Source organism: Lepidochelys kempii, chromosome 1 (assembly GCF_965140265.1).
Source record: "Lepidochelys kempii isolate rLepKem1 chromosome 1, rLepKem1.hap2, whole genome shotgun sequence".
NCBI lineage: Eukaryota > Metazoa > Chordata > Testudines > Cheloniidae > Lepidochelys > Lepidochelys kempii.
In genome coordinates this window covers 156,576,990-156,596,845 of record NC_133256.1, presented here as the reverse complement: position 1 = coordinate 156,596,845, position 19,856 = coordinate 156,576,990, and the positions used below count along the sequence as shown (strand labels likewise).

At 42.0% G+C, this 19,856-nt stretch overlaps 1 protein-coding gene across 4 annotated transcripts in view; it reads right to left on the bottom strand.

Moving 5' to 3' along the window:
• Nucleotides 1–16,022: 16,022 nt before the first annotated feature.
• The window catches only part of LOC140917174 (cystathionine beta-synthase-like), a 54,065-nt gene continuing 50,231 nt past the window's right edge, over nucleotides 16,023–19,856 (bottom strand). For all 4 annotated transcript variants that reach the window (XM_073359426.1, XM_073359410.1, XM_073359402.1 and 1 more), the window contains one exon: nucleotides 16,023–19,514. In XM_073359426.1, the coding sequence (XP_073215527.1) occupies nucleotides 19,405–19,514 (110 nt within the window). In that variant the 3' untranslated portion in view covers nucleotides 16,023–19,404. The remainder of the gene's footprint in view (nucleotides 19,515–19,856) is intronic.

Here is a 19,856-nt window from a genome sequence, read left to right as displayed (position 1 = left end):
GATAAAAAATAAAACTAATTGTAAGAAACAAAAGAAAAAGTGCATTTGGTAACTAAAAGCCTCTTTTCTGCAGTGGTGCTCCCCGGGAGGCACTGTAATCCAGCCAAATCCTGTTTCAGTCTGTGTTAAATGAACAGATTTTGCAACCCAGTCTCGGTCACAGACATGCATCTTAGATCATTTATGAGGTTTGATGTTACTCTCACAGCACAGATTATTCTAGCCATATCTTTTTGAATTATTGTAGTGCTTTATTTTGTAATTACTGCAAGTAGAAATGTCATCACTTGTCTTGAGGGTTTGCAAATCCTGCACTTTCTGTTTGAGTCCAAAGCTTCAATTCTGAAATCTCTGAAAGGGCCAAATCAAAGTCCCTGTAAAGTCAAAAAAAGTTTTGTCATTGACTTCAATGGGACCCAGGTTTGGTCAAAAAGTAGAGATGAGACCAAGGTATGATCCAGACCCAAATTTTGGAAATGGCCCATCCGCTAATAATAAGCCAGATCAAAGCATTTGATCCAAGCATCCCTGAACATCAGAGGTGTTCACACTCCAAACCTGGATCCAGATGAGACCTTTGCAAGTGGTCTCTAGCTTTATTATAGGCTTAACCAAAACCCCAGATTTAAACACCCACTGAAATGGGGACGTTCAAAATACAGATCCATAACCAAATTTTACAGCTTGATCCCATCTTGTTTAAAGGGGCACTGTTATAAGTTGTGAACGGCCCAAAACTTGACCCGCTTTTGGACACTAATTCTCTGTGTGCTTTTATTTTCAAGTGTTCTTATGCTCTTCAGGGTAACTGTCACCAGTTTAGATTTACAAACAGAGCTGTGCCAAACACAGCAGCCATGATTCCATTGGGATTCACACAGGTTTGCAGCCCATGAGTTCTGCTTTGAAATTCAGCTGCAAAAACCACCACAAATATTCACAATAAAACTCATTCAAAAAAATCACCAAGCTTTATGTGGTTTTGTCATTAAACTGTCAGCCAAGGGCTGCTCAAAACTGCTTGTTTTCCTTGAAAGGCCTCTGAACCTCAACCAACTTGGGCTGAGTTGGGTGTTTGCAACAAAATCCAAGTTTAACCCAGCTGGAGGAACACCAACAAAGCAGTGTGCAGATAAATACTCATCTTGGTGAGGAAACAGAGTGTGATGGCTATCTATCTTGGGTACTTGTATGGCCTCCATTACCACAGTATCTGAGCACCTCACAATCTAACATATTCATCCTCGCAACAGCCCTGTGAGGTAGAGAAGTGCCTACGAATGGGGGAGTGAAGCACAGACACACTAAGGTCCAGATCCGCAAAGGTATTTAGGCTTCTAACTCCCACTGACATCAATGGAAGTTAACAGGGAGAGATGTGAACAGAGTGCAGACTCCAAGAGCTAAATCAGCTCCTTCCACCCAAAGCACACAGAAGAGGGAACGTTATATTTAAAGCTGTGGGATGGAAGGGATAGAGGTGTGGCCTGCTAACCATGTGGAGCCGAAAGTTCTGTGGGAAATCCCAATCTCAGTTATATTGCCGGTCCCTCAGCACGATTTTTCATTCTCCCTTCTCCCAGCAGCACGGATGGACCGTGGCCTGCTGCCCTGTTGCCTCCCTTCCATCCAGGGCAGTGCAAGTTGCAGAGGGGGAGTTCATGCTGAAACCAGCATTTGTCACATGAGTTACAGAGGGTCACTGACACACACGTCGATCATCATCTTTGCACTAATCTACGAAACCACTCCCTCTTCTAATTCCGCTGAGAGACCCACTTTTACTGTAATGTCTACAAAACACTGCAAACTGATAGTGACTGGGCAAGTGGCCAGATGGGACAACTCTACTCACATGCTTTTCTGATGTAAAAATAAAACGTGACATCATACCTATAGCATGCTGATAGCTGTATTTTACTGTTACCCCCATCCTCTTGTTATACCCACTGGTTACATCTGGTCTTAAATTTAAGACTGTGGGCTCTTTGGGGACTGTCATTTGCTCTGTGTGCACACACACACGATACAATGGGCCTCCAGTCAGTTTGGGGCCTTTTGGTGCCACTGTTTCTAAATGGTTATAATGTATTTAGGATGGATTGAATGGGAAAAAATGGGAGCGGCATGGGCGGCAGGTTGCATAGGCTGGGGGAGGCATGGCCCCGCCCCCTGCTTAGCACCACTCCCTGTGTGCGCTCTAGTCCTCCCGCCCCCAACGCTTCGGCTTGGTGAGGAAACAGAGTGTGATGGCTATCTTGGGGGTTGCGGCTGCGCACTGCCCACCCTCCCGTGCTCCTTTGGGGTTGGGGGGCTAGCCTGGGGTGAGACTGGGCCGGTGGCCATGGTCATGGGGGCTCTGGGCTCTAGCGGGGAGGGGGAATCAGGCAGGCCTCGGCTGGAAGGGGCAGGGCTGCGGGGGTTGCCTCCCCCAGCTGGCGGTTCACGTGCCGCCCATGGGAAGGGGGAATGGAACGCTACGTCAAAAATGACATTAGTGTTTCCAAATCACTGATAACTCAGAAGAAAGTGATCTTGAATGCTTATGGATCAATGTCCTAACAGTTAAAGCACAAGGTAGGGTACTGGTTGGGAACCCCACCAACTCACATTAGGGAACAGGATGACCACTTCCTTACACCGCTATCTACAGTATGGGATCATAGGGGACTTCAGTTTGAGTGGCATATGCTGGAGGTCTCACGGTGCCAGTACTAAAACATCCTTGAACTTTATAGATGACAATTTCCTAACTCAGAAAGTGTTGCAGCCAGTGTGGGGGGAATTCTTCTCCTAACAGATAGAGAGGAACTGACCACAGAACTAAAAGTTAATGGGAGCTTAGGTACAAATGATCATGACTTCTATAATGACAGGTTTCAGAGGAACAGCCGTGTTAGTCTGTATTCGCAAAAAGAAAAGGAGTACTTGTGGCACCTTAGAGACTAACCAATTTATTTGAGCATGAGCTTTCGTGAGCTACAGCTCACTTGTAGCTCACGAAAGCTCATGCTCAAATAAATTGGTTAGTCTCTAAGGTGCCACAAGTACTCCTTGACTTCTATAATGTATAAGCTAGTCCAGGCTAGTAATATACACACTTGGTGCTTTAATAGGGCTAATTGCACAAAGCTAAAATCCATTATGATTCAAATCAGCTGAGAGGAAAAATATAATCAGAAAAATGTGAATGATAATTGGGAATCATTTAAGAACACTTTACTAGTTGCCAAAAAAGCGACAATCCCACAACCTAGTGAAGAAGCAGACTGTCCTGGTTAAAAACAAAACTGGTTGAGGGGAAGTAAAGGAACCTGTAAATATATATATACAAATGGCAGAAAGGAGAAGTTGACAGTAATTAATATAAAATCAGAAGAAGTTAGGAATTGTAGAAAATTGACAAGAGGAGCCAAGGGACACAAGAAGAAATCTATGGTCAGCAGTGTTAAGAACAATAATTAACTTTTAAAACATACTAGGAACAAAAAGCATCCGTACAATAGTTGAAATGGCAGAATTATCAATAATAATGCAGAAAACACAGAAGTGTTCAATAAATATTTGTGTTCTGTATGGGGGGGGGGAAACAGATGATGAAATGTCATCATATGGTGATGGTAATACTCTTTGCATGCCACTAGTATCTCTGGTTTCAGGGTAGCAGCCATGTTAGTCTGTATCCGCAAAAAGAACAGGACTTGTGGCACCTTAGAGACTAACAAATTTATTTGAGCATAAGCTTTCATGGTCTCCAGCCCACTTCAGTCCACTGAATGCATCCGATGAAGTGAGCTGTAGCTCACGAAAGCTTATGCTCAAATAAATTTGTTAGTCTCTAAGGTGCCACAAGTCCTCCTTTTCTTTTTACTAGTATCTCTGTGGCTCCTAAAGTCAGACTTTTTAAAATCAGTAGGTCCAGATAACTTGCATCCAGGAGTATTAAAATGGCTGTCTGAGGGGTTCACTGGACCATTAATGTTGACTTTCAGTAAGTCTAGGAACACTTGGGGAAGTTCTGAAAGACTGGTAGAAAGCTAATGTTTTGCCAATTTTTAAAAGGGCAAAAGGGATGACCCAGATAATTATCAGCCAGTCAGCCTGACATCAGTCCTGGGCAAGACAATGGAGTGACTGATATGTGTCTCGGTTAATAAAGAAATAAAAGAAGGTAGTGTAATTAATGCAAATGAACAGGATTTATGGAAAATAGAGCCTGCCAAACTTAGATATATTTTGATGAGATTACTAGTTTGGATGATAAAGGTAATAGTGTTGATGTAAAATACTTAGGCTTCTGTAAGGCATTTGACTTGGTGCTGCATGAGATTTTGATTAAAAAGCTAGAATGATATAAACTTATCATGACTCAAATTACATGGATTAAAAATGACTAACTCCTAGGTCTCAAAATGTAACTGTAAATGGGGAAACATCACTGTGACATTTCCCAGGGTACAATCTGGATTGTGGAATCTTTTATAACTTCATATATAATGCTGCTGTACATATTTTACCAGGACAATAATGTTCAGCAGATTATGAGTTATGAAATGATACCTCACAAGGCATACTTTGTACAAAATTTATCATAGTATTGTAAAAAGAAAGAACATAGGGTGGGTGTGTTTTCTGTGGGACACTTCAGGGATTGGTTCTTGGCCCTGTGTTGTTTAACATCTTTATCAATGACCTAAAAGAAAACATAAAATAAATGATAATTGCAGATGACACAAATTGGGGGAGTGGTAAATAATGAAAAGGACAGATCACTAATTCAGAATGATCTAGGTTGCTTGGTAAACTGGGCACACGCAAGCATTATACATTATACATATAAAGGTATACAACTGGGAACAAAAACGTAGGCCATGCTGGCATGAGGCGGGGGCTCTATCCTGGGAAGCAGTGCTCTGAAAAAAAACCCTGGGGATGGAGATTAATAGTCAGCTGAAAATGAGCTCCCAATGTGATGATGTGTCCAAAAGAGCTCCTGCAATCCTGTGATGCAGAAACAGAGAAATTTCGAGTAGGAGTACAGAGGTTATTTTATCTCTCCATTTGTCACTGGTGTGACTGCTTCTGGAATACTGTGTCCAGTTCTGGTGCCCACAATTCAAGAAGGACGTTGATAAACTGGAGAGGGGTCATAGAAGAGCCATGAGAATGACTGAAGGATCAGAAACATGCCACATAGTGATTGAGCTCCTTGAATCTCTCTATTTAGCTTAACAAAGAAAACATTCAGGGATGACTTGATTACAGCCTGTAGGTACCTAGATGGGCTCTTCAGTCTAGCAGAGAAAGGTATAACATGATCCATTGGCTGGAAGTTGAAACTAGACAAATTCAGACTGGAAATAAGGTATAGATTTTTCATAGTGAGAGTATTAATCATTGGAATAATTTACCAAGGTTTGTGGGGGATTCTCCATCACTGGCAATTTTAAAATCAAGACGGGATGTTTTTCTGAAAGATCTGCTCTAGGAATTACCTTGGGGAAGTTCTATGGCCTGTATTATACAGAAGATCAGACTAGATGATCACAATGGCCCCTTCTGCTTTCGAATCTATTCATCTGACACAATCCTCCTACTCCCAAATTAGTCATATTGAAGCATTCAAAATTATGAATGGAGATTAAGTTTAAAGTCTCATTATTTTCAAGCCAATGATCTTGGGGTTCTTTTAGTTTGTCTTCTGGTCTTTGAGATTCACATTTTCAAGTTTTTCTCCACAACTTTGAGGGCTAAAAACAGATGTTAAAAAACAACAACAACAACAAAAAACGGAGAGTCTCAGATCACCAACTGATTCCAGGTCCTGGGACTTTAAGGAAAATACAAGATATTGTGAAACTAATAACAAGACTCACATACGTCGACAATGTTACTTGTGCTTTTGTTCTAATAAAAGATTCCATGGAAGAACGTGCATTGATCCTTTAGACTGGTTGGTGCCTGCAGCACTCACTCCAGCCCGCGTTTTACGGACCTGGAGCACTGGCAGGAAATGGGTGACTAAGTACCGGTTATGACTAAGGACATATGAATCAATCTGGCTAAAAAGTGGATGTTCTGAACTCCTTCCCAACACTTGCACTGAACCGGCAGCTAGTTTGGAGATTTAAAAACAAAAGTTTTAAAAATGTTAGGGTTCTTACAGTTTGGGTTTGCCAGCCTTGGGAGTGTCTCGCTAAACAAATCCTTATTTGCCTTGTGAATTAAGGGACAAGGAGCACAAGTCACTTGTCTATAAAGAAGAGATTAACTGAAGAAGTCTGAAAGGAGATTAACACACTGCCCAACAAGCAGCTCTCATAACAAGGGTCACTGGACACAAGCTTGGCACTAGGAAAGGGGTATATCTTTTCTTTGTCACTTAAAATTTTGGGAGAGAGTGTTTCATTTCCTCATTCCTAACCCTAACCATTCTTGGCCGCAGTTAGTTGCTCCATTGCTCCTCCACCTCCACTCCCACCCCAGAACCTGTCCCTACATCCAGCAAAGGGGCACATTTGCTGGATATTATTGCTAAAGCAGTCAGCACTAGAATAATATGTTCTTGTTATGATTAGGCTTCATAACAAGCAGGGGAGTTCACATTTCTATTAGAGGCATTGTCTCAGCCTGTCTGCCTGAGTCTGCAGACATTATGGTATTGGTTACACTGGAGTCCTGTTTTTGAAGTCTATCTTCCCAGCCATAAAGGTTAGAAACTTATTTTGTTTTAAATATAAACTTAAATTCTGGGACATAATTATGCAGTACTTTGAACATAATCTGAAATCAGGACATTACTTACCTGGCTGAAAATCACATTCTATACTGGCCTTCGACATTAACTAATCAACCATTTAAAGAGGTGGCTGAGAAATCTTACTTTTCCTGCTGCCAAAAGCCCAACCCCCCTCCCGCATGTGGCAAAAGCTCCACTTGGTCTCTGCTCAATTAGTAAAAAAAAGTCCAGGTCTGCCCCCTCCATGACAGCCTCTGTGATGCAGTTACTCATTTTCAACACAAAAAGTCTGCAGCACATTGAAAATTGAAGCCTTTGTGCAAGCACAGAATTTAATGTCTAAGTCAGGGGTCATCAGCCTTTCAGAAGTGGTGTGCTGAGTCTTCATTTATTCGTTCTAATTTAAAGTCTCGCGTGCCAGTAATACATTTTAACGTTTTTAAACGGTCTCTTTCCATAGGTCTACAATATATAACTAAACTATTGTTGTATGTAAAGTCAATATGGTTTTTAAACTGTTTAAGAAGCTTCATTTAAAATTAAGTTAAAAACCAGATCTCCGACCGGTGGCCAGGGCAGTGTGAGTGCCACTGAAAATCAGCTCGCGTGCCACCTTTGGCATGCGTGCCATAGGTTGCCTACCCCTGGTCAAAATTAATAACACAGGACATACTGGACAGAGAGGCAGCAAGGGGGAAAAAGGGCTCGGAGCGCGTGTGATTGTGGAGCTGCAGCTATGCAATTCGTGTCTAGCATGCTGCACAGGACTCGTCACCTTAGCTGATGAGTATGAAGTGTTTTGCAGATTTTAGTTTATGGCTATTTAATCACATTGCACTGATAACTCTTCAGATGAAAGAAAACATCCCTGCTCTGTGAAGAAACCTTCATACGTTAGGCTGAATGAAGAGATAAAGAAGGGTTTGGCACAACAGAAAGATTTTCATACTAATTTGCCCATCCAATCTTTTGCAGCACTCAAAGAAAATTCAAATCTTTTGTGTAATTTAGAAGTGAGTGAATAGAAAATGTTTTTCTTAAAAATCTCACCAAGCTAGACAAATAGAAGGTTAGTTTTCCAATAAAATAGGACTATCCAGAACTTGTTAACACAGATTCTCAATGAACCCTAATCAAACCTTGGAATGTGGCCCCCAAGTCACATGCTACAGTAAAATCAAAGCAATGCTATCTGATTAATAAAAACTGCATATATATCATATACTATTAGAAGAGAAGTACTGAGAGTATTAGATAAGATATACTTACCTGGCCTCAAGATAATTGCTGAGTGACTTCCCCCTAATGCTTTAGCTCACCTGTTTATATCTGCAGTAGTGTGAGAGAAAGCCAATCAGCTGCGTTAGAACACTTCATGAAAGATACTGATTGGGCGATCTCGTGGCATGTATACCTGCTCAGGTTTAGTATGTGATTCATCTCAAAATCTTAATGGTCAGGATGTAAACAGAATATGCAATTTATTTATTGATTCAGTTTTTATTTACTTAGCTTTAGTTTTAAAAATTCACCAGGCACATGTACATTCAGGCCTCTGTTCGGCAAGCTCTTAAGCACATGCTTAAACTCATCCCAGTTCAACAAAGTACTTAAGCATGTGCTTAACTTTAAAGATCAGCATGTGCTTAGGGGCCTTGCTGAGTCAGAAACTAAAACCATAACAGAAGGATAAGAAACGCTTTGGTGCACCCCACTGTACAAATATCCTTCATGTCTTTGGGGCACCCTACAATCAAACACATTTTCAGGGCCTGATTCCATAGCAGTTACTCACATTGAGTAGCACCAACTCCCATAAGGTTGTGATTCTGTCACCCTCAGGTACAATGCAAAGGCACAGTATTATGGGAGAACAGTTCCAGGATTACGCAACTAACTGCCTAGCATGTCTGATGCACTTTAAGATTGATGGGCTGGCGGTGAAAGAGGTTCGTTATGGATTTTTTTCCAGATTCCTGTTGTTAGCAGCTTTATTACTAAATCAGGATGTAGCACCTAAGGATCCTTTGCACGCCTGTGTAAAGGACTCTATAAGGATTCTCAAGTGATTGCATGCTGGCTGAGATGAACAACTATTAAAAAGGAGGTGTGTGGGAAACTTTGCTGTCGTACATGAACACAGGTTATAAAAAGCAGCAATGACTATTTGTTTTGAACCCAAACCTTTCCAAGGCAATAAACATAACAGACAGAGGCCCCAGCAGAGGAATGACATTATCTTTGGCCTTTTGTGATATGTTGAATCTCTGGAAAACATTGCCAGGGATAATCCATAGTGGAACAATCCTGTGTGTTATCTGATGTGACCCAGTCTTCCAGGTCACACATAAAGGTGCTCCAAATAATGTTAGTCCCAGTAAGAATGATGTTCTGTGTACATTCCAGTTAAAGAATAATCCAAGGGGTCCATTCTGGCCTCGATATCTCCCTTCACAAATATACCTTGAATCAATACATGGTTAAATCTAGTCTAGATATGGGACTGACTGTGAGATGAACATCAACAGTGTGTTTGAGCAGTGTGGGTCTGTAACCTCCTCACACAGCCAGATCTGCCTTGCACACTCTTTACTGAAGACACAGGAATTTTGTATTGGTTTGATGCTGCCTTGCCAACTGTGTGCTCAGACGATGGGGCAGTTCAGCCCACACATTTTGTGGGGAACAGAGTTTAGCTCTGACACCCCATCATATCTTCATTCCATGCAAACAACTCCCATTCATTTCATCATGGGTATATAACAATGAAAAAACAAAGTGGTACATCGTTACATAATTCTTACCTTCCTATGGTGCAACGTTCAAGTTCCATCTGCAAACGTTATGAACAGTAGAAAAAAACCAGATCATATAAGTAATCTGGTTACTTATTTAAATGTAATAAACTGTTGTTTATTACATTTAAATTTTGCATGACTGTTCCCTTCAGAGGTGGGGTGCATTCAGATTTTGTATTTACATACCAGCTTTTACATTTTACATTTTACATTTGTTTACATACCTCGGGCAGGAAAGTTGCAGCAAGGTAGACAACCAGACTACAACACATCATAGGACAGTAGCAGAGAGAAGATGGCACATTTTGGGCAAAGACATCTGGGAAAATTCCTTGCTCTCACGTAGAATAAGTCATGAGGAGCAGATAGGGCTTCTGTTTTTAAAGATCATCTGAAAGATTTCACATTGATTAATTGAGTACTATGCAATTTACTCTGCCTTTGAAAGGATGAAGCGCTGATCTGGCTCCACTAGTTTGAACTGGTGGGTGCCCAGCTGCTTAGGAATTTCATGACCACAAAGCCAACCTCTCGGCTGATTCTCTCTTGCACGGGAATCTAGACTTCTCATTAGGAAGGATGGGTGCAGCTCAAAGGTGAATTCTGGGGGAAACTGGGAGGCACGTTGGTTCAGTGCTTTTTTTTTTTTAAGCTTATTCCATTGTGGAAGGAGAAAACCACACACATTTCCCCGTGACAAAAGTTTCCTGTGGCTTTTTAAAAAGCAACTGAAGCTATAGTGTGAAGCTTGGTGTGAGTGCAGCCTTCCTCAAGGAGGAGGGAAATCCACCCACACGTGAAGAAAAACAGTCTAGCAAAGTTGAAAATGGCAGGTCTGAACATTCAAAACAGAACATTTTTCACTGGGTTTTAAAGGGTGCCTTAAGGTAAAGTTGTTTTGATGTAAGAGCCCAGAGACAAATTCTTTACTGGTTAGTATGACTCCATTGAAGTCAATGGAATTATGCTAGCCAATGGAGGACTTGATCCTTTCACTTGCACATTGTATGAATTATGAGTGTTTAAGGTTGAAAAAAATACATCGGCGGTTGGCTATATCAGAAGTCTGTATGCTTATTATACAATCCTTATATGAACATAAAGCTTCACTCCATGGCTGAAACCTGAAAAACAACATCTATCAACAATTCTTTTTTCTCATTAAGAAAAGAAATCTTTTAAAGTCTTTTTTTAAAAACAATAAAACGTTCTTCTCACTAAGGGTCAGATTCCAATACCTCTGCTCATGCTGAGGAAATCTGATTTTATGTGTAATCCATCTGAAGTCCATGGTAGCACTTACAAAGTAAGCTCCTGCTCAACATGAGTGAGGGTATCAAAGTCGAGTCCTAATCTTTATGGTATTATAGGCAGAAATTGAATGAATACAACTGAATACAACAATCACGTTTTAGGAAATTCAAAATTTCTCTTAGTTACCACAATGTGGGGCTCAATAGGGCCCATATTTTTCAAAAGATTTTAGTATTTGTTTGTATCACCTGCACATTAATTTTAAAGTACAACACCTCTTCCCAGCTGTTCCTTCATTGCGGTGCCCTCAGAGATGTCCACATCTGTTACCTCAGAGTTTGGTAGAGGAAAGAAGAATACGTCTCAGTGTTGTCAAGGAGCTGGGGGGAGGGTCTTGTTATCTGGCAAAATTATAATACAAGCCCTGGGATAACCTGTGCTTCTTTATATTTTTCCCAGTAAATTGTTCATGTCTCCTATGAGAACGATCCAGTGCAGCACAGTTCTAAAACACGGAGGATGTCTCTGATTTCCTTGAGCCATCACCCAAAGGTAAAACACATTCTTCTTCACCAAGCCCCCCACTGCAACTGGTAAATACTTTGCCTTGGTCATGGCACGTGGCGTTGCACACTCCTTACTTTCAACAGACATTCCTAAGGGGGTTTTCCAAAAGGAGGTGTGGAAGAGAAACCCAGTCCTTTTTGTTTCAGATCCCCTGCGCTCCTTGATTTGGAACAGGATGTGAACATAGTGCTCCCATTGCCCACCTGAGTGCCCTAACCATTAGGCTATACTGGGATTTTTCTCAAGCCCTCCTCTTGGAGTGGTTCCATTTTTGTAGAATTAAATATTCATTGGCCCAGGGACCAGAACTCACGTCCCCAACCTCCCAGGTGAGTGCCTGAATCACTGAGCTACAAAGTCAATTGCTCTTACTCTGGCCCAATGAATTAGGACACTCCTCTGGGATACGAAAACTCCAAGTTCAAGTACCTGCTCTAAATAAGGCAGAGCAAAGGTCTGAAACCAGATCTCCCACATCCCAAGAATGCCCTGACCAGCAGGCGATTAAGCGCATGCATATACACAAGTTGCCCTCAGCTGTCTGTTGTGCAAGACCTAGCCAGTTGGCATGCTCTGAGCACAGCGACCAGATCAAGCCCTGTCAGCGAGACAGGTGGGTGGACATCTAGGGGTGTAGGTGTGAGCGAGGGCACCTAGCAGCTTGGCAGAGTCTGGACTTAGGCAGTTTTGCACATGCTCACCTGTGTGAGCTAAGGGGCTATGGGGACTTTACTGGCAGAGATCTAGGCAACTAGGGAATTTAGGCACCCACAAGTTTAGAGGGTTACTGAGGAGGAGCTGTGAAGATCTCAGTGGTGCCTAAATGCTGAACTTTGGCAACCAAGTCCCTTTATGAATCTAGCTCTTCTTGCTGCCTATATTTAAGCAATTAGTTTGGCTGTCTCTGCATTACTAAATCTAAACAATTCTCGCCTAGTGTCCTCAGAGGATTTTTGTGTTATGGATGTAAACAGTCTGAATGAGCTCTCCTCTGACATCTAGTGGTGAGCTGTGCAAAAGGACTTCAGGAGTTGATCTCGTTTGCATGAGCACGCCCACCCTGCTTAGACACTCAGCATGATGGAATTGCTTGCCCAAATAATTATGTGTGGCTGGGGCTGGATCCCCAGTCTCCCTGTTCCTGCGGCAGGAGTAATAAAGGGGCTGCTATCCTTGCTGTGTGAACTGAGGGCAGCAGAACTGTGCCTGGCATACCCCAATGGAGGGCCTTACCCTCAACCGAATGGCACTCGCTAGGCAGGGGACATGGGTTCCAAAGCCCAATGAGTTGAGAGAGGGTGGGGACAGGTACTTGGCGGTGAGGGCCCTGTTTAAGGTCCTGGACACCATTTAACCCTCGCTCTCTCCACAGTATAATAAAAGAAGTAATTTAGACTTAATTGAGAGTCTTGTTACACGCTGCAAAGCTGAAATCACTGATACCTAGGCCTAAGTATTAGACCTATTTTGGGACAGTGTTTCTGGTGCAAGAGACTGCCCAGGGTGCACCAGCAATGAGGCATTCCCCTCTCCTCCCCCCGACCCACCACTAACAGCTGAGATCATTAAGATCTGTGTTAAGTGGTGGGCCCTGAAGACATCTTGGTGAGTGGGAAGCTGGCAGAGCAGCGTGGCTAGCAAGGCGGCTGGCAGAACGGCATGGCAAGTGCCCAGTAAGGTAGCTAGTGGAGAGGTGTGGCGAGCGAGTGTCCGAGCAGCAGAGCATGTAAGGTGCCTCTTTACCCCCCAACCCGCCACTTTCCAGCCAGGGTGGGAAGTGAATTCTGCAGATGAACTTCTGGACTCTGGGGCTGCACTGACCAAGGACTGCACCCCACTCACAGTTGCTGAGAAGGGACGGGCACGTTAAAAGGACTTTTGGGTTGCTGGACTTTCGAACCTGAGGGGAAAAGGACATTGCTCAACTTACTTGGGGGTGGGTCTTTTGCTCTGGGTTTATGTTTATGAACATACTTGTGGTGTTTTCCCAAATTAATGCTGAGTTACTTCCCTCCTTTTATTAAAAGTTTTTGCTACACCCAGACTCTGTGCTTGCAAGAGGGGAAGTATTACCTCTTACAGGAAGTGGTGTCTAATTGTCCCAGGTCACTGGGTGAGGGTTTTGAGCCAGTTTTGTGTTGTATTGTTGAAAAGGAACCCCTAGATACTGAATCCGGCCCTCGTTGCTGCCAATTCTGACTGGCAGAAGGGTTACATGCTGTTAATTCACTAACAGGACTGACTGCCTTATTTAATTATTGCCTTTAAAACTAGCCCTCACTTGCGCTCGTGCAACTGTATTTCCAGCACACTTGCACAGGTTTAACTGGGGGCAGAAAGAACCATCACTTACCTTACCTGCTGACTCTGAGATATTTTGTCCAGGTGGAGCATGCTTGTGTGCACCTGTGCCCTATGCCTACAAGATCAGAATCTTTGACCATTGGGCTGCGCCTGTGTCCTGCATGTCCTTGTGTCCCCCAAATTGAGGGCAGGTAGGGCAGAGCAGCACCGACTACCTCCTTTTCCTCGCTAATCCCAGCATTACCAAACCCACAGGTTCAAAACTCCTGAGTTAGACCCCCAAAATCCTGAGTTGTTCTAAAAAGACAATATTGAGGATTTTTTTGGGGTCTGCCTTTATTTTTGAGCTCCCTCTGCCCATCTCCAGCATGTCTGTGAGACTTTCAGCTTTTACCATCCAGAGGGGATAGATACAGGCACCTCCACCAGTAACAGGACTTCTTTCTAAAAGGGAATTTATTGCTTATGAAAGGTCATTTTGTGGACTGAAATCCTCTATCTACAGAACAGGCTCAGCAGAGATTGTACCTTGCAAGCTTCCGAGCACTGTCCCACCCTTATTCAGGGGGAGCACCTCTAGGGATGAGGAGGGTTCAATCATTTATCAACCCCAGGCATACCTTACTGTTTTGCAAATCTAGGCTTCCTCCCTTCCACCATGTCTCCCATCAGTGTCACTTCCTCTTACCAAAAGGGGTCCCTGTTTCTGATCAGTCACCCACAGCAGCTGCCTTTAGAACCAAAGGGTACCCCCAGCGTCCTTCGCTTTAGCTGCATAGTGCTTCAAGAAGCAAATGTACAAAAGGATTTGGGGGCATGTTTGGAACTGCTGCACACAAGTGAGCAGAAATAGGAAACCCTTTTTGGAGTGGGGTGAGTAGGCAAGTGGATAGAAACTGCAGGCTGAACAGGAGTTTGGGAATGAACTGAAGGGAGTGATCAGAGACACTCTTTTGCTGCTGCACTGAAAGTGGCACTGTAGGCAGACAGCTTTAGCCTATGGCTAAGACTGCCTTGTTCCTCCATGCCCCGTTAGCCATTGTTCTCTGCTGTGGCCACCACTAGCCCTCCATCATTGCAATAGCGGGTTTGCAAGCAACACCTGTCTACTAGATATTGGACTGAAATGATCAGAATTCATTTTCTATATGCTACCAAACATATTTGATAGAAGTTATTTGCAATCGTTGCATAGGTGGGCTATATTTCAACCAGTAATCTAGGCGCTATTCAGGGTGTCTTCGTGTTGTATTACCCATCCACTGAGCAATCCAGGACCTCCTGTCCAAGAATGACTTTTAGACTGGGTCACTGATCAACACCTCAAAAGACAAACTTAAAAAAACATTAAGTCACAAAACGTTAGAGCAGATGTTGCACTGTGACTTCAATTATCAGTGTGCTACAGTCACTCCTTTCTTGCAAAATTCTCCCATTGGGCTGAAACATTCCAAAAAGAAAAAGAAAGGGGAAAAAATAGGACACAATCTAATCTTCTGATTGATACCAAAAATGGAGGTTTGGAAGAAAAAAAATCTGTCCAGCTATTATTGATGGGGGCTGGGGGGGCATTCTAAATATAATTTCTCTGCTTTAAAAAAAAGGAAAATCTTCATACACATAGGTCTAAAAGACTCGAGCTTGCAAACGTCACATGTAGCTAGTCTGCAATGAAGAGCTGTTGCTGTGCAAATTATAACTTAATTTTTTGCAAGGAGATTAAATGTTTACTTTAGTGCATGGCAAATAAATCATTTCTACTCTGGTTTAAGATGAGCAATTAACTGAGGCACTGTAACTATGCAACACACACAAACAAGTAGTTTCATAACAATGCAGATAGCGTTTCCCCTCTCCCCGGCAGCTTATTTTTTATTAAAAAAAGAAAGAAAATTAAAAACTAAAAGTTTTGTTAATGAATCATTAACATTATGAGTTTACTGTACAACCAAAAAAGACACCAAGTTCTCATAGCAATGCTAACTGATCCGTATTGTTCCTATTTATTCATGTATGCAAATATCAGTCTAATTAGTAATCAATACAGGCTTGCAATGTGGGTAAGTAAATGCTGCTGTAAACACGTTAGCATTTGCCTTTTGTGTGTTTAAGTTTTGCATCTTTACCGTTGCATGTGTTTTGTTATGAAACATAGGTCAGACAAAAACATGGCTCTCTGCCAGGATCCTCACATATCCCCAGCTCCTTCCAGAGAGATAAAAAGGGCAGATAAAGTTACAGTCAACCAATTGGAACTGGGTGGTGCCTTCTGACTGTTGAAAATTTCACTCAACAGGTCTATAGTCAAAGGTACTTTCAACTTGGACTGCCAACAGCAAAATTAAAAATATACCCATCCATTTTAAGTCACTCAAGTAGCTTTTATTGAACTCTTTATAATGTACATTGAACTTTTGTGCAATAAATTCAGCACATTGTATTGAATATTTTCCCTTTAAAACATAAAAGACTTCCCTTAATCACCGTAGAGTAGCTTAAATGTTGACATTAAACACTAAGAAAGAGCGCTGAATGAAGTCTGCAATGGCTAACGTTATTTAAAACAGTGTATTACTTGCTGCATGAAGCTCAGTATTGCAATCTATAGGTTAAGACAGCACCCAGTGGTGAACTCTGTGAAGATTACGTCTGTCCAACAGGAGCAATTAATTGAATTACATGGAATTCTGGAGAGACAAGGTGAGAGAGACAGTGTCTTTTATTGGACCAGAAGCTTTGAAGCTACAGGAAGATCTGTGTAGCTCAAAAGCTTGTCTCTATCGACAGAAGTTGGTCCAATACAAGATATTACCTCACCACCTTGTCTGTCTAATATCCTGGGACCGACACGGCTGCAATTACACTACATACATGGAATTCTGGAGTCAGCCACAGAAATGGCATGATTGGAAAAAGAACTTTAAAGCTCTCTCTAAATCCTTATCTGACACATGAAGTTACTAGCAAACCTTGCAAAGATGAATTCCACAGATTTAGTTGAAAAATTGCCTTCATATAAGAAAACTCTAATGTTTTTACAGAGTCACTAGTAAACCAAAAGGGTTGAAATTTAAAGAGAAGACATACAAATGCAATGCAACATTTCAACAAATATCCCTATGTAAAGTAGTTTTAAGTAAGGTAGCCAGCATCAGTTCACAAAAATCTAGATAATATGGAGGGTGCATACACACCCACACACACCCACCAGTAAAAACAGTTCTACTCAAGCTTTGGACATAAGACTTGAGTTTCTCTCTCACACACACACTTCTCTGCCAGCCTTATTTGGTCTTCACAGCACAGTAAATACAGAGATTTTTAGGCAATCCCGACCCACAGTTTGAGAACCGCTGCCAAAGAATACACAGGGAGTTTTGAACAGACCGCTGCATTTGATTACTTTTTCTCCAAGTCATTTCAGGACTGGGACGATTCTGCCAGATGCAACGGTCTATTAGATTCCCTCCGAATGGTACTGTTCCATCGATAGATAATTACTTAAATCAGTCCAGGATCAAGTGGAAGGGAGCATTTCTTTAATGCTATCTAAGCTGCTCACTGGCGCCAAGCAACTTTGTTATAACAGTAACTTCAGGGGACTTCTGGTGTTGAGGTAATCATACCCTGGGTTGAACAAACTTAGAGGCCAAAGGCAGAAGCCTTTAGTAGCCATGGACATGACATTAAAGAGTTAACATGAAGCAGCCTGAAGTTGTTATTATGATGAAATTTTTTAATATTCAACTTTTAAGAGTAAAGAGAAGCAGTTACAAAACAAAATAGAGACTGTCATGCTACAGAAGGTAAAGAAACCTCCAAAGCCAGTCTTAACTCTCATCTCCCATTACACATTAATTTCTCTCCTCTCCAGGCCAGCAAGGCTACTGTCCCCAGAATAACTAATACTTTTGTTTACAGTTTGTGTTCAAAACTAAATTGGGAGGCAGGGGCTGCAGATTTTCAAACTGCAAAGCAAATGTGACAGCATTTGTGGGGCTAAGAGACCTGCTGACCTGCAGAGATCAAAAGAAGGAGGGAAATGAAAATACAGATGGGTGAACCCCACCCAGCTGTATTTTCATTATATACATACATACATATATATATATATATAAAAATCCCTCTTTTAGTTGATTGACAGCTGCAGTTTCTTTGGGAGTTTTTGTCTGGCTTTTTGTGTAAACTGTAGAATTTTTCTGCTACAGCTAAAGGGAGTGAGAAGCCGAAACAGCAACTCTGTGCTGCAGAGAGCTTTATTGTGGCAAATAACTTATCAGAGGAGGATCACAGCAGTCATAATAGAGATAGGAAGTAGATTCTCCCCCTGCCCCCCATAACTGTAGAGTTATCATGTAAACCACTGCAGAGTGGCCGAGAGCTGCTATTAGCCAGAGTACAGGGTTAGGGGGACTGAACAGTTTGAGAAAGGGCAACACTAAACTAATGCAAGTCAGATACAAATGAGAGACCAGAAGCCTCTGTAGCTAAAAGAAATCCATACAGTTACACCTAGCTAACTGCACAGCATCCCCTCCACTGTGACTGGCTCAGACAATGCCACTGCAGTGGGGCACTGGTAAGTTTGGTCACAGTGTATTCAGTACACTAGTTAAATGTTATGGGCCAAATTCTGTCCTCTCTCAGACATATGCAGCCCTACTGCCTGTAGTCCATTATATATGTCTAAGTAAGGGTAGGATTTTGTCGTAGTTGTGTTTATGTTTTGTTATACATCACAGAAGCTAGTGTTTCTTCCCTGCAGTAACATCTAGAGTTCAGAAGCACTTGAGGAGCCAGGGGGCTGCTATGAAAGGATCTTACAGGGCCTCGCCTTGCTCCTGCCGGGAAAGAATGACGTTGTATAACCCAGGTGTAGGCGTAAGAACTTCAGTTCAAGGTAGGTCAGTCTTAGATAAAAGTTTTCAGGGGAAAGGTCTGCCTTCTTGTCATGCATCAAACATGCCATAACCGCTAAGAATTCGCTCTTTAAAGAGCTTGATCTGATTTTGATTTATTGTCGTTTACACATGTGCTTATTCAGCCAGGCAAAAATAAATGATAGGAGCTGTGTCTTCACTAATAAAAAGGTGTGGCTTTTATAGTAAGACCACTTGCTTGTGTTAGCTATCTCATTGCCATATTTCAGTCAAGACAAGGCAAGTGATAGCTCTGACTCAAAACAGCTGCTGGAGGTAAACCCTAGAGTTGGAGTCCAGGATTTACCTCAACCCTGTTTCAAGTTAACCATCGCATTGTGAAAAGATACAGAAATGTTTTACTAGGTAAGGCATACCCATATTGTCACCAAATCCACAGTCTTTGACTTATTCTATGTTAATGAACAACACACAGTCTCATAGGCAGTCTTCCTAGATTGCTCTAGCCTCAGCTTCCAACAAAATGGCTTGGCTGTTCACTTTATTACCTTCAATTAAGTGTTAACAGTGTTTTAGACTTAAAATCAGTGAGGTCTAACATTTGTTTTTTATATAAATGCTATCCAGGTCAACCAATTTCAGGAGGCTGAGAGCTAACAATCCTGAAAAGCTCTGCAACACTTAGATGTGCTGTTACATCACAGTAGTCGGGATGATTCCAGCTGTGTTGTTTTTAACATTCTAAAAATAAAAACATGAGACAGAACATTCTAGCAAAGGAAAAGAGAGAAAGAGAGACGTGATTCTTTCTAGAGATTGTAAAATGCCATGGAAGATGTTGCAAACAGAGTGGTCCTTGAACTTAGGTGGCCCTTCTTTCCCGCTCCCGTGCAGTCACAAAGTTAAGCAAGTCAATGGCTGTAACAACGCCAAACACCATCTGTCTCTTACTGGAGGAGCCGTCACTGAGATCTACAGAAAAACACAAGAAGATTTTTCCTACTTTGCAAGGCTCAAACCAAACACACATACTCAATTTTTATCTACTGCTGCCTAAAACTAGAAGCCAACTATGACTCCAAAATACTAGAGGCCTGCAGGTCTGGTTAAGCCAACCTACCCAACCGATTGTACATTCAGATGGAGGTGAGCTGCCATTCTTATTGACAGCACTCTAGGAATTACTGAAATGAAAGCCTTTGCTAAATTTCCTCATAAGGTTGCAAAGGAAACTAAATAGTCATGGGAAGAGAGGTAAATTTATGTCATGGATTAAGAACTAGCTGAGAGATAAGAGTTTGGAATAAATTGTGT